General features: G+C 48.2%; 1 protein-coding gene across 3 annotated transcripts in view; it reads left to right on the forward strand.

Annotated features, from left to right (window-relative positions):
* The window catches only part of AMOTL1 (angiomotin like 1), a 51,607-nt gene that overhangs the window by 19,602 nt on the left and 16,525 nt on the right, over positions 1–15,480 (forward strand). For all 3 annotated transcript variants that reach the window (XM_082777866.1, XM_082777867.1, XM_082777868.1), the window contains 4 exons: positions 1,400–1,667; positions 7,269–7,413; positions 8,275–8,364; positions 15,146–15,291. In XM_082777866.1, coding sequence (XP_082633992.1) covers positions 1,400–1,667; positions 7,269–7,413; positions 8,275–8,364; positions 15,146–15,291 — 649 coding nt within the window. The remainder of the gene's footprint in view (positions 1–1,399; positions 1,668–7,268; positions 7,414–8,274; positions 8,365–15,145; positions 15,292–15,480) is intronic.

A 15,480-nucleotide genomic window follows, 5' to 3' on the forward strand; every position in this document is an offset into this window, starting at 1 on the left:
TCCCTGCCTGTCTCTGGCAGGCCCTGTCCCTACGTTATGGTCCCCAGCAGTGATGGCAGCACCAAAATCTGTGCCTTAGGGTGCCAGCACGTGCTGGGGACCACCCAGCTCTGCAGAAAAGGACCTGGGGAGTCTGGTAGACACCGAGCTGAACATGAGCCATCAATGTGTCCTTGGCACTAAGGAGGCTGGTGGTCTTCTGGGCTGTGTTACGTGGTCCAAAGCATTGCCAGCAGGGTACAAAAAGGATGGAGTCAAAGGAGGGTGAGCAGGGACCAATGTCTTAACCTAGCACCAGTGCCCAGGAGCTCTGCAGCCGCCTCGGACCCCTCGCTTTGAGGACATTTCAGGGGAAGTTGGGGCTTGCTTCCTTTTGCAGCTGGGGCTTTGCCGAGCACCGTCAGAAGGCCGCTGCATGCAGCTGCAGCAGCCAGGAAGTCAGCGTGGGAAGGGCTCCGCACACTCCTTTCCTTTCTGGCACTGGAGCCGGTGACAAATGCAAGCACACAAGCCCACACGGTGTGCTCCCCCTGCTGTGTCCTCCTCCAGGCTCAGGCAGCATCAAGCACCGCTGCAAAGCTCTGCAGTGGGTGCAGGGAAAAGAGCTGCTGGGGCATCCTCTCCAATTGGTATGAACTCGGCCCAGGTTTTCCCAATCTTTTAGGGCAGGTTTTTCAAAAGCCTGTTGGCTTTTCCTCTTGTTCTGCCACCACGGCAGGCAGGGACAAGTTGTTATTGTCAGCAGTAGAATTAGGCCAGCGCTGAGAGCCTTTGAAAACCCCACTTTGAGGAGCCGTGTAGACAAGCCATCATGTTTGTTATGTATTCATTTAGCACAAAATTGTCTGCCTGAAAAACGGCATTCATGGATCTGCGAGGCCAAACGGCATAAATGCATCCATTTGTCAGATCCCCTGCCTTGTGCGGGGGCTGCAGCAAGCCTGACGGCTGGCCGCTAAGCTAAAACGCACTTTTTGGAAAATGCTTGGCTGATGGACTTCAGGTGGGGCCGAATTCGGCCGCTCAGCCCCTCGGCTCGGGTTTGGAAGGGTGAGTAACGTGTCCCTTGTGCTGCTGCCCCATCCGTCAGCTTAAGCCGCTTGGCGGTGGGGTTTGCGGTGAGCTGGGGGCAGGGAGAGGCCGCCCGAGCTGAAATATTAGCTGTGCACCTAGGCCAAAATGCCGCTTTGCACTCAATGCTGCCTTTATCCCGCCGTGCCAGATGTATACATCACTGTCAGGAGCCGGCGGCGAGACAATTTCCCCGTATTTAGGAGTGACCGAGGGCCGGAATCACACCCGTACGGCCACAACCCGCTGAATAAACCACGCGGAGGCCCCCGCGTGCGTTTTGAGGCCGCGCGGCTCTGACGCCTCCCCTGCCTGTGCTTCCCCGCAGCCGACAATGCCAGCCGCCCTTCCCAGCGCCGCCGGCCCAGCAGCACAGCCCCATGTCCTCGCAGGCCTCCTCCGCCGCCGGTCCCCTGCTCCCGGGCTCCTTGGGAGCTCCTGGCCAGCCGCCAGCGCCACCGGGCCCCCAGCTGACGCCCGACGCCTTCGCCATCGTGGAGCGGGCGCAGCAGATGGTGGAGATGCTCTCCGAGGAGAACCACGTGCTGCGGCAGGAGCTGGAGGGGTACTACGAGAAGGCCGACAAGCTGCAGAAGGTACGTGGAGGGGTGGGGATGGGGTCTGGGCTCCGTGCTCCCCGGTGCATTCGGGTCCCTCAAGATGTTTGCAGTCATGTCTGCAATGGGGATGTATCAATGAGTCATGTCTGACCATCGCCTCTCCGTGGTGGTGTCCCAAAAGTGTAATCCCATGCCCCAAGGTCCCTCTGCATTTAATGGGGCAGCCCATCGAGTGTCCTTCAAATGGAAACTTTCCCCATACACCCATCAGTGCCAGCTTCTCGTGAACATGCCCCAGAAGCCCTGTGCAGGCAGGGTCTGCTCCCAGGGCAGCCAAGTCCTGCACAGACAGCGGGGCTGCACGTGAGGAGCAGCTGAAGAGCTTGGCCACTTCTGTCCTGAGCTGTCTTATTCAACACAATCCTCTGTCATGTCCCTCTGGAACCATAAAGGCTGGCAGTGGGGTTGATGTGATTTGAACAACGGGGTTGAACAACCAAAATGACGAGGTTTGGACAACATGGTTGTCACAGAGGTCTTCAGTGACTGCTCTGAGTTTCTAAAAGGTGATCTTAGACACATATGTTTGGACATCTTGCTTCAAAAAGCACTGCCCCCATAGCTGAATGAACTATGTGGTAAAGATTTTACTCAAAAACATGTTTGCAGAGATTCTGTTCCCCCTTTTTCTGTATGCACACTGCATATTTTCACTGGAGAAGGATGATGCCTCATTCATGGCCTGGAGTGACAAGGAAAGAGAAGGGGAAATTAAACAAGAGAGATGCTGGGAGCTCACTGAAGTCAGTGCAGATGTTCCTCAGGTCTGCAGGCTTTGGGTCCCAAGGGCCCAGGCTGTGTGAGTTATTTATACAAACTGGAAATACAACACGTAAGCTACTGCAAGAAGTCTGGGGAAGTGCTAGAGCACGTTGAAGGTAATTTCTGTCACAACTTAGTGAGCCAAAGAGGAAAGGTGCCCTCCTGGACCTGCTGGTTGGGAACAGAGAAGACCCTGTGGGAGATGTGACAACAGGTGGCTGTTTTGCCACAGCTATCATGAAATAGTTGAGTTCAAAATGTTTGATGTAATAAGAAAAAAGGTCAGTGAAGTTAGCACCCTGGATTGTAGGAGAGCAAACTTTAAGCTTCTCAGGGAGCTAGTTAGCAGTGTCCCCTGGGAATCTGCTGTAGAAGGTTTAGGAGTCCATGCCTGGAAATCTTTTCAAAAGTTCCTGGTTGCTTTTCAAAAGCCATATTTTAAAAGCCCAGGAGCAGGCGATCCCACTCTGCCTCAAGTCAAGCAAGAGGGGCAGAAGGCTGGCTTGGCTGAACAGGGAACTTCTCCTGGAACTTGGTAAGTGAAAGAAAGTATATGAACTCTGGAAGCAAAGTCAGGCTTCATGCAGAGAGTACAGGGCTACGGTTCACATTTGTAGGGAGATAACATAAAAGCCAAAGCTCAGCTTGAGTTGACACTGGCCACTGTGGTGTCCGACAACAAAAAGGCTTTTTCAAGTATGTCAACAGCAAGAAGAGGCCTAAGGAAAACATTGGACAGATACTTGATGAAGATGGTCACCTAAGAAGTAAGGGTGAGGAAAAGGTGGAGAAATTTCTTTTTTTTTTGCCTCAGTTTTTAATATTGATGATAGATCTTGGGTTGCCTTGTCCTCTGAGTTGGAGGATCGTGACTGGAGGAGCAGAGTCTACCCATGTGTGGTCACCAAAATGGTCAGTTGTATCAGCTGAATGTTCATGAGTCCATGGGGCCGGATGGGATTCACCCCAGCCTACTGAAGGAGTTAGCAGACGTCGTAGCTGGACCTTTACCAAAGGTCTTGGGAGCCCAGGCAGGTCCCTGCTGACTGGAAGCTGGCCAATGTTGTAGGCATCTACAAAAGAGGTATAAGAGAAGACCCAGGAGACTACAGACCTCAGTGTGGAGAAGTTATGGAAACAGTTATCCTGAGTGCTGTTGGAAGGCAGTCATAAAGCAAAGCAGTTATCAGGCATGGCAATATGGTCCTGCCTCATGGCCAGTCACTAGGGGTGTCCCCAGGGCTCAATTCTAAGGCCAGTCCTGTGCAACCCCTTTATCCGTGCTCTGAGTGGAAGGCACCCTCAGCAAGTCATTTTATGACTTCCCACTGAAGTGGGCTTAGGCTTCAGGTCTTTTCTGTCTGAATTTAGGAGTCTCAAGAGCAGCTCAGTTTTCCCGTGCTGTGTTTTGTCAGGGTGTTGTTGGAGCCACCTTTCACAGGAGGAGAGGCAGCTCTGAGAGACCATGTCCCAGCCTCAGCTTTGGGAAAGTCTGTGACCAGAAGGTTCAAAAAGGTTAGAAAGAAGACCTGTTGTACTGTCGCTACCCTCATCTTTGCAGCCTCCTCCTCTGTGTTGGATTCACAGAATCTCCTAAACTTAGCCAGGAAATTTCTGCAGCAGCATTATTGGGGAAGATGGCTGTAAGGATTTTAAGGCTGACTTCCCCGTGGCCTTTGTGGGCAAAAGTAAGGATTCCAGTTAATAATTCTACAAAAGCCTTGTTGTTCAGTAAGAGGTATGATGCCCTAAAAATGTTCAGTTTTCCTTTCACACTCTTAGGAACGGCTCTCTCTTTATCTTGGATGCCCTGCGAGTCGATTGCATCAGACACCGACAGAAAGGTATTCAGGCACGGGGCTGAAGTCTCACTTCAGTCAACAGAGCGTGGACTCGAATCCCATTGACTTCAGGGGAATGTAAGCAGACTCTTAAAGCAAAACACATGCTCAAGTGCATTCTTGCTTCAGGAAAATTTCCTGAACCAAAATCTTAATGCATGTTATCATTTCTGCCCTGCTTTTTTTATAATGTTTGAACACATGGACGGGGCAGGTCCTCCTGTGTTCCCACCGCCTGAGCTGAATGCCACCCCTAAAAACCTAACAGTGAGTTAAATTCCTTGCGCTGGGTGTGGAAACTCTTCCCTGCTGTTGGAAGTGGAAGGGTCATGAGAAGTACTCCTTTCTCATCTGCGTGTAACGAGGTTATTATAGGTAGGGCAACCCTCCCTGCTCTTCTGTATTCCCATAACAGAATTAGGAGAAGAAATTAGAGAGGGAAAATCAGCCTGACGCAGATTGCTCCCGTGGGCATTCCTCTGAACGGATCAGCCCGGAGGGCTGTCAAATTCTAAGTCATGTCTGAACAGACATTGTGCAGAGAGGTACAAGGCAGCGATTAATCCCTGTGCTGTCTGATGTGTTGTCTGGTTTTCTTATCTAAAAAAGAACTGGGAGGGAAGGGCATGTTTTATTTTTTTTTTTTTTGCTAAAGTAGAGCATTATGTTTTTTTGCCGTTGTATTTTTGTTGGGCAACATTACCTTGCTGGAGTTTAATTGCTGGGCTGGGCTGGCTCTTTCCCGTGCTGTTTTGTGGGGGCTGTTTGAGTAGGTCAGCTCAAGATGCTACCAGGGAGAGAGGAGGCTGAATCGTTCTTTTCCACCAGCAGAAGAAGGGAAAGGAAATCCCAGAGCTCCTGAGAAGGATCAGCATAATTTCTTGCTGTTCTGCCCTCCTTTAATTTTGTTCATCACTGATGGAAGTTCTTAATTTTCCTGCAGCATCTGCAGGCATCTCCTGCAGGAACAGCTCAGTGGGAGAAGGGAGGTGCAGGAGGGTGTTGGGACACCTCCTGAGCATGATGTTTGGCTAGTATCCTGTAGTTAAGGGTTCAGGAAAGTGCCCTAAAGATGATTTTTGCTGAGCCAAACCTTCCTTTCAAGGGGAGCGTTAGAGAAACTCAGTGTGTGTAAATGGTCAAGGAGCAAGGTAGCTTGAATACAGCCTCTGCTACTTACAGGAAGAGAACTTCTGCTAGCAGAGGTCATGTTAAAGGAAAAAAAAGAAAGAAAAAGCCATAAGAGGATCAAGTGACTGCAACCGTGCTGTTACTTGAGTAACTAATTGGTATGCTCTGATTCTGCAAAATTCACACTAAATGGGTTTTCTCATGAAATACATCATACTTTTGGATGAGGCTTTGTATGAGCTTGCGTTGTTCTGTGTATGAGGAAAAATACACGTAACAGCTCGGGAGAGGAACTGAGGAGGGGCTCTTTATCAGGCAGTGATAGGACAACAGGGAATGGCTTTAAACTAAAAGAGGGGAGGTTTAGATTAGATATAAGGAGGAAATTCCTTACGGCACAGGCTGCCCAGAGAAGCTGTGGATGCCCCATCCCTGGAGGTGCTCAAGGCCAGGCTGGATGGGGCTTTGGGCAACCTGGGCTGGTGGGAGGTGTCCCTGCCCATGGCAGGGGGCTGGAACTGGGTGGGCTTTAAGATCCCTTCCAACCCAAACCATTCTGTGGTTCTGTGAAAAAGAAAACTTATCGTGTGTTTTTGAACAACAGTAATGTTCAGGATGAATTTTAAACCAAGATTCTCCAGTGCATGATATTTTTAATACTGATTTCCTGTTTGTGGGAAGTAAATTCATTGCCAAGCATTATGAGTACAGGGAAGTATAAAACAAATCTTTGCATACACTTTGCTGCAATGCAGTTAGGATTTATGCAGTGTTCCTCTGAGCATGCTGTCCCCATGGTGGGAACCCTCTTGGTGTCTGGCTGTGTCTCAGCAGCCTGGGGACCCACATTTCCAGGAGTGATTAGCTAAAATGTAACAGGGCTTCCTGCGGGTCCTGCTTTGAAAAAGAAAATTAAAAAAAAAAGGAAAGTCAGAATAATCATTTGTAGTTCACCCAAGAAAGTGCCATAGCATGGCATACAGCTGGTTCAACATGTCATCCTTGTCTTGGAGCCGTGGGGAATTGTTAGCTGAAACAATTGTACGAATGGCAAAGGTGACTGCTCCAGCATCCCTTGTCCTGGAGCTTGTATTCTGCAAGCACTGCAGCTGGCAAATTAAACCTAAAGCTTCATGAGCCCTTGAGAGGGACCTGCCTCCACAACAAGTGGAGGTGGGCTCGCACCCTGGCTTCACAAATCACGAATCTGTCCCACCCGTGACTCAAGAGGCTCAGAAAGCACCAGATTTAGAAAGGTATGTGGGAGGCTATATATATCTCCTGGTTTTCCAGCCCATGCACATTATCGAGCTTTTCTCCACAAACACGAGAGCCAGGCATGCAGGAGCAGATTCCCACCTTGGTGCTGATCATTCCTTCAGCAGTGATTTAGCCAAGCTGTAATACCTGACGTGAAATCAGCTAATTAAAAGAGCTGGATCCAAATGACCTGAACAACAAAAGCCTGCCTGGGACTGTCTTCCTGTCAGTCTTCTGGATTCAGATTTTAAGTTGCAAGCTTGCCAGGTTTCAAGGAGATGATGTTAGGAAGATTGAACACCCCCTAAAATTGTTTTGGCCTGTTATAGAGAACTTGTTCTTGTGTACAGCAGTTTGCAGTCAAGGGAAGAAAGGAGTGAACTGCAATGGTTTAAAGCTGAAATGAGGTTAGAGTCAAGGCTATAACGTTCCTGGTGGTGTGCAGAACTTCTCATTTTAGAGGCAGGTATGACACTGGGCACAGGCATTGCCCCAACACCCGTGCCCCATCGCAACGCTCTGTGTGAATGCCAGGTGGGACACTTCCCTGCTAGGCTTTCATGGGAGCTCTCTCTCCTTTCAGTTTGAAATAGAGATTCAGAGGATTTCAGAAGCTTATGAGGGCCTGGTCAAGACCACCACTAAAAGGGAGTCTCTGGACAAAGCGATGAGAAACAAACTGGAAGGAGAAATTAGGAGACTTCACGATTTCAACAGGGATCTCCGTGGTATGTTAAGTTTGCATGTTTCTTTGTTTGTTTTCCACAGCTGACACGAGTTTCACTTTTCACAAGCTCCAGAGCAGCAGGCTTTAGAGGATTAATTTCACCCGTTTTAGATAACCTTCTTGAGAAATCAGGCCCTGTTCACTGGCATAAGACAAGGATGGAGGAGTAATAAATAATGGAGGAGTAACTGTTGGCTGTCCAGGTGCCTGATGGGGCACGTTGGTACCTTTTCGTGCAGTGAGATGCTCTCTGCAAGCAGCCTCCTACTTTTAAGAGGAGGCGAGGGGGCTGGCTGCTCTTTTTGGTGATGGTGGGGAGCACACCCAAAGGCAGGTGGCAGTGGGAAACTGCCCACAGTGTCCCTGCAGGCTGGTGGCAGGGGAGTCTCATCCCTCTGACAGCCGCCCTTCCCAGGGGAAATCATCCCTGGCTGCAGAAGCTGCTCCTTTCCCATGAAAGTCCCAAGGATCAGTGACACCAGGGTGGAGGCCGCCTTGCCCCAGACCATCTGGCAGCACCAGGGGCTGCACTCTGCCGTGGGAAGGCATCCATCACCTTGCAGAGCTGGGTAAAGGCAGGCTGCAAGTGCATTGCACGTTTCGGACAGCATGAGAAATGAACTGCTTGGGCACGTTAGCTGCAGATGGCAGAGTTTTTTCCTCCAGCTTCTGGAAATCTGAATGACACAGCTTCAAGGAAGAGGTCAAAGGTCTCATCTTTTATGTATGTGTCAGCCTCCATTTAAATGCCCTCCTTCAGAGTCTATTTATACTGCGCTGCTGGCACACATCTTATTTTCTTGGTTGGCCTACAATTTTATATACATATATTTATACTTAAAGTATTTCCTGTTTTTTGCAGAACGACTGGAGACAGCCAACAGGCAGCTAGCCAGCAGAGACTTCGATGGGCACGAGGATAAGTCCACAGAGGGCCTTTATGTCACTCAGAGTGAGTTCTGTGTTAATCTGTTTCCAAGGTGCCTATATATATATGCACACACACATATATGTACGGGAGTGGAGGCGAACGCTTTGCTATTAATTTTATTGTCCTTATGGCTTGGTTCTCCTCAGCTAATTCATAATACACTCTTATTTAAGCTGCAAACTGGATTGTTTAGACTGTTCTTTTCTCTGAGCACCAGAAACAGGCAGTGGGAGTTAATGGTAACACAGCTTAGCTCATTTTTTTATAAATATTTGTCTGAAATTGCTAAGTGTTGCTTGCAGGGATCATCTCTCAAAATACATGTTTTTTAGAGAGGCCAAATTCTTCTCTTGGCTGGGAAAAGTCTAGAGCAGCCTCTGATGATTTGTCAGTGCCATGGGTTGATGAGCAAGAGGCAGAGAAGAGCTGGACCTTCGTTTTCACAGAGGACTGCTGAGACAAAAAAATTACAGTTTCTACTGCTATGCAAAACTCCCCTTCCCATCCAATTTTAGGCTCCCATAATGACTGAGCACAGCACTACAGCATTTCCCCACCTTGTGCTGGTGGCTGCACGTGACCAGGCAAACCGAAACCCGAGCAGCTGGATGCTGTGTGACAGCCTCTTGTGTATCCCGAGCATCTTCAGTATGCTTCCAGAAGGGCTTTGACCACCCAGGAGCTGTGCACTACCTTGTGGGCTCAAATCCCACTAAAGCAAAACCCTGCGTCCGGCTGATTTCTTCTGTTTTATTTATTGCTCTGAGAGCTTTCTTGGAAGATGAGCTCCAACTGCAAGTGGTTAGCTGGAGAGCCATCCATCTCCATTACCAGCACTCGTTGTGTCTTGCTGCCAGCCCTGCAACATCCACCAGCTGCTCCAAACGCAGGAGAGCCTTCTCCTAGCTCCCACCTGCGGCGATGATGCCAGCACAGCAACATGGCTGATGGTTTGGTGTGTAAGTGCACAAACAAGAAGAGAATCTCGTTATCTTTTCCTTGACTGTGTTGGCTTGGCCATATTAGCAAGTGTAGGTACTGCTGTGAATCCCAATGGCTGCTCTGTTAAGAAAACAGCAGTGCTGTGTGAGTCTTGTCTGCCTTGGGAAGAGTTCAAACAGGGTAAGCTGCACACAGCAAGCTGCAGACTGAGCTCTGCTGTCTTCATATAGAGGCAGCCTGGCGGTGTTCACATGCGATGGTAACTGCAAGGGTGAGGTAAATCCCCAGGATGGACAGAATTTAAGTTATTTTCCAGCACATAAGCACACTCTGTGCTTCTAATGTGAAACATCTAGCAGTAAAACTCCGTGCTGTGCACTCAGCATATTGCTGCTATCAATTCACAGCTAACGACCAAATATAAATATAGCCTTTCAGATCCTATCACATAAGACGGGCTGGATACTTGGAGTGTTTCCTGTCTAGCCCAGAGAGCTCAATGTTACCAATGTGAGGCAGAGTGCTTCCAAGAATAGAAAAGTGGGCACATGTAGAGCAGGTCCTCTTCAGTCGTGTTCTTTGGGCTGCTTTGGCACACACAGCAATGAGCTCGATATCAGGCTGTCAGCCTCAAACATTCCTCCGAGGGCTCAGAAAGTTTTTGGAAAACAACCTGAAAACATGACCCTTAACATCCCCAAAACAAACGGTACATAAAAAGACTCCAACGTTAGCAGCTTCCTAAATGTTGCCATTTTTAAGCCAGTCTCATGGTGAGATGAAGGCAGAAAGACAAAAGTTCTGAGTATTTTTAACACTTGCCCTTGGAAATACTGCAAATACAGAATTAATACTGTGGTAGAACTCCAGTAACAGGATGAATGCCCTGAAAGAAGTCTTGCAAGGCGGGCATGCAGGGATCACTTCTCAGTTCTTGGCAGCTCTCTCCATTAGCAGTGCAGCAGCACGGAGCAGTCGTGTGCTCTGAGATGGGGACAGAAAGTGACAAAAACTCTCATTCTTTATAATAAGGATAGGCAAAGCCAGGCTGCATGCCTCGAAGTATTAAGTGCTAGGCATTTGTGTGGAATGAAAAATGCTGCTGTTGTGGCGGGTGCAGTTAGAGAACTCATAGCCTGTTAGTTCCTTGGTAATTATGTGATGTTTTGTCAGTGGAAAAGGTTCTTTAAAAAAAAAGACACGAAGCAGCAACTGATGAAGGTGTGTGGGCCCATACAGGCAACAGAGGAGGCAGGAGGCAGAGATGCTGTGAAAAGGGAGAGGCAGAAAGACTGATGGTTTCAAAGACACAGGCCGGAGAGAAAGGTTATAATACAGGGTGTCAGAGGAAACATTTGTTCTGGTGGAGTCTGAGAATTTTGTGTATTTTTCTGGGATTTCTGGACTTTGAGCCACTCTGTCAGAGCAGGGGTTCCTCCAAGGGACTGTTTTCTCAGGTGTCTGGGGCAGACTGGAGCCTGTACACATCCGGGTTAACTCCGCACAGCTCTGGACTCATTAGGGGGAATGTGCAGACAGTTTTTATAGTGTCTTAGTAGAGCCTCGTGCTTCATGGGAACGTGCAGCTGATATGCTGTGTAGTACTTGTGCATGTATCTCTGTCCCAAAAATCCCAGACAAAGAAATATTCCCATCGAATGAGCCCAGCCAAAGAAAACGCTCACAGTAAATGTTTCTGAGAGTGGTGTTTTGGGCAGACCGAGAGCCATTTGGTATTAAGAAAGAAAGAATCGATGCAGAGTCATAAGTTTCAGGGGCAAGTGAACAGGAGGCCCTAGCTCTGTCGTTTCACCACAGTGAGCTTCACATGTGGGAGACGGGAGAGCTGCAGCCCTCGTGTACCCAGTGCCAAGGGCAGGAGCCTGAAGAAACAGTTCTGTATTGAAAAATGCATCTGTTCTGCATGATTCCCCCCCACCCTATTAGAGGAAGGGGAATGGGAAATCCAATTTCAGTTTTCAGCTTGTGAAGGTCAAATTCTCCCCTGGCTTGAACCTCATGCCATGCAACTGGCAATGGCCAAGCTGTAAATCAAAGCACATTTAAGCTGCCAGTGATACTTCTGTAGGGTGAGGAAAAGCACACGCAGATGGAGATGTGGTGACTTTCTCTGACAAAGGAGGAAAGAACTTCAAACCCTTCTGCATCCCTACGTAAGTCGGTGACCATAAATAAGCACATACTGAGCCATTCGTTAAGTACATTAAAATTCATCATAATGATTAATTCCAGCACAAAATCCCTGTTAATCACCATGTGAGAAAACTAACCCAGGGACTTCAGCTCCTCAGAGCACAAAGTCCTGCAGCTTTTCAGCCTTTCCTTGGTCTTTGCATGGCCAAGACTTGAAAGAGCTATCAGGAGCGTGCCATTTGTGAGCAAAACTGCAGGAGGAGGAACTTGTAATGAACTCTGCTGGCATTTGGACAGGATGCAGGGGTTAATGCAGCACTTATGAAGTGCAGGGGGGTCCTGTGCTGTCTCATTTTCTGCAGTGAGGGAGCCCAGGCTGTAAGATTGGAGCTGCATTACTGGTGTGTGCACAACGGCCAGGGCTCAGCCTGCTTGGTGGGAAGGTGATCTTCACAGAAGTGATGGGGGTGAACATACAGAGAGCCTTAATCCAACCCATTCTGGATGCAGGAATGAGCTAAAAAGAAATGGTAACCCATTGAGACTGTGCTACTGCTTTTCAGAAAATGCTCTCCTGAGACAGAGCATTTGGTTATGCCTCCCATCCAGGGTAGGCTTCTTTCATGCATGTTGCCTGATAAATCTTGTGAGGCCATTGGTATCGCCTTTTTTTGTTCCGGGGGGGAGAGGGTTGTGGGGTTGGTTGGTTTGTTTTTGCTGGGACCTGACAGTGAGGATGCAAAGAACTGCTTCATTCCCCAGTTCTGCTTCGCTGCCTCAGGCCTTCCTTTGATGTAATTTCTTCCACCAGTGGTCATAATGCAGGAACAGGGAGTGTGTTTGTCAGCTGTACCACTTTGCAATATCACAGCAAGGAGAAAAACAGCTTGGGATGTATTGATATGGTCACATAATTACTCAAATAAGTTGATACTTAGATATAATGCTGTATTTAGGTGTGGGTGGCTTTGAGGGCAAGCGTTCAACTGATGGGCTGAATCTCTCTAATTCTAATTCTAATTCTAATTCTAATTCTAATTCTAATTCTAATTCTAATTCTAATTCTAATTCTAATTCTAATTCTAATTCTAATAATTCTAGTTTCTGCTTCAAAGCAGAAGCAGGCCTATTTTTGGTGGAACTACCCAGCTTGGCAACTCAAAATGCCTGTTTGTGAAGCACCCTAGCTTCACTCTTTGCTTTTTCTCTCCTTTTTTCTACCCAGCCCGAGCGTAGGTGTGACGTCTTCAGTATGCCACTCGGAGGCAGTGGGTGGAAAGCTGTGCTGCAAACCAGAGCAGAGAAGCCTTTTGGGAATTCCTTATTAATGGGATGTGGCAGTGGCCTGTCAGAAAATGGAAACAGTTCTTAGCTGGAGTCTGCTGGGTAAAAAACACATGCCAAAATAGAAGGGATATGCACGGTGTAATACAGTAAAACAGGATTTTTAGACTTTAAGGGTACCTTGTAAGTACTTAAAGAGAATTTAAGGTATGTTTGATGAAGTTCTTCTTTACTAAAAATTAATGGAGTGTAGGAAAGTGCTTATAAAGTATACCTCCAGCATTTTGCAGGGAAAAGCTGACATGGAAAATTGTTTAGAGCTGTTAAGTAATTTTTTCTTGCCAGCTTTCTAGTGGGTTCAGCAGTCATTTTGTGGACAGTGTGATCTTGTCCTCCTTTCAGGGGGCACTAGAAAACTTGCTGCAGCAGGGCGAGCCGAGTGTTTTGAGTTTCTTGGATGAAACCTGAAAGTGAAGGTCCCAAATCCTGCTTTTGTACACACTGTCCTCATTTAACATAGGTTTCAAGTCCAGAGCACATCAAGAATGGTCCCAGCATGAGACGACTGAATGCCACAGGACTGAAATAGTGTTTGTCTTCTGGCCTCCTCACCCTCTAACAAAATGAGCTGCTTGTTAATTTGCCTGGATTTACACTTTCATACAATAGATATTGATGTTTCTGCTGGTGAATCAGATTGAAGTAAATGTGTTTGTGTCAAGGGAAGAGGCCTACATGTCAGATTTAGAATTCCTGGCCTGCGTGGGAAGATGAAGGCCATGTCCTACTCATCTGGTCCTGGTGCCAGCTGGCGATGTGGAGCACACAGCAGTCGCTGTGCTTCTTTCACAGGCTCCCCAGAGCCCAATGTGCTGGTGTTGCTGCCAGGGTCTGCTTTGGTGGTGTGGTGTTCCTCCTTTTAGGACAAATGGAGAGATGCCTAGGTGGGTTTGGGGTGACCTGGGCCACTAGTGCCTTGATCCACATGGCTCGGCTCATATTCATCTCACTTCACTGCAGAGGAGTACCAGTAGGTTGTAAATTAATGCTGTTCTCATTCCACCTATAATTAAGGTTAAGAATATATATATTTTAAGAATAAAGCCCTTCTGGGGCAGTTCAGTTCCGAAATAGGCTGGCTTCATCCATGTGAGATGTCCTGACCCTCCTCAGGGACTGCTGGGCCTCACAACTTGAGTGTTCATGCTCAGGTGGAGCTGAGGATAGATGTCAGGGGCAGATTTTCCACACTTGGATGATTTTGGAACAACTTTTTTGCTTCATTTAAAAAATAATAAATTCCGTAATGCTGTGTTTAAAAAATCAAAAATCAAAATAATGTTTAATTGGCGCCAAATTAATTTTTGGAGGAAGTTTTCCTTCCTGGAGGCTTTCCAAGTGTTCTATTTTTGCTGTGATCCAAAACGAAGGCCAGATTTTGAAATCTCAGATTTCACTGAATGAAACCTCCATCCCCTGTTTCCTCCCATCATTAACTGTTTGCAGCCTGAGGCTGGAGATCCAACAACCAGCCTGTGATGTCTGTGTTCCCTGAAATGGTTCCTCAGCACTGTCAGAGCAGGGATGGATGGAGCTGAGCCTTTCAACATGTAGCTTGCCAGTAAAGTTGGTGATGGGCCCGAGGTTCATTGATGAAGGAAAAACGTGAGCAAAGCTGGCTGAATTTAGCCATTTTTTAAAGTGTTATTTTAAATCTTGTCCAAAAAGGAGATAACTCTTGGCATGGAGATTATCTGCTGGATATCTGCTTGCTCTTGATCCATTAAGGTGCTTAGCAGGAGAGCAGCACCAAATGCTGGATACTTAGATCATGCAGGCAGGACATGAAAGCCACCGAAGGCCCCCTCAGGGCTGACATCTCAGCTTCCTCTTTCCCTGCACAGACAGAAAAAGCCCATCTGGATGTCCCCTATCTTATCCTTCCTTACTGGTGCACGCATGTGACCAAGGTTTCTTGCCCCTTAGAGCAGGGCAGCAACATGCAAGCTGGCAGCTACAAACCATCCTTGATGCAGGCTGTCCTCAAGCAGTGCCTGGGCATCGTGTGGGGTGAAGGGATCACTGGTGCAAGCCAAAATGTTGCTGGGGAAGATGCTAGGAGTTCAGCAGTAAGGACAAAAGTGAGGTTCAAGGGTTCACAAGCTCTGCTAGTGCAGCTGCAGCCCGAGCTGCCACTCATCTCTGTCTCTGGTGCTTGCATAAGGATGGGCAGCGAGAGGCTGAGCTCTGGCTGCAGAAATTCCTTGCCTGTTGTGCCTCAGCACGTGTTGTAATGGATCCACTCGCTGCTGCTTCACATAGTTTTTACTTTTCTAGGAAGGCGGCAGCTTACCTCGGGCGTGTGGCCCAGGGCCTGTGAGCTGTTCTCATGGAGCTGTTCCTGTTCTTGGCTTTCTTCCAGACAAGGAGCACTTGAAGGAGAAGGAGAAGCTGGAGATGGAGCTGGCAGCCATGCGCTCCACCAACGAGGATCAGCGGAGGCACATCGAAATCCTCGACCAGGCCCTGAACAATGCTCAAGCCAAGGTCATCAAACTGGAAGAGGAGGTGAGGCATGGGCATCATTCCTCTGCTCACAGGCTAACAGTGCCTTGCTCCATCCACGTCCTACATCTGTTTTGGCCATGGTGTGGCAGGTCTTCCTGCTCCCAAGCAATGTCCCTCCCACAGGGAAAACAAACACATAGCTATACAACACCGAGCCAGACAAGCAAGCAAAGGAGACCACAGCCACAG

Source organism: Aythya marila (genome assembly GCF_965140915.1).
Source record: "Aythya marila genome assembly, chromosome: 1".
NCBI classification, from domain to species: Eukaryota; Metazoa; Chordata; class Aves; order Anseriformes; family Anatidae; genus Aythya; species Aythya marila.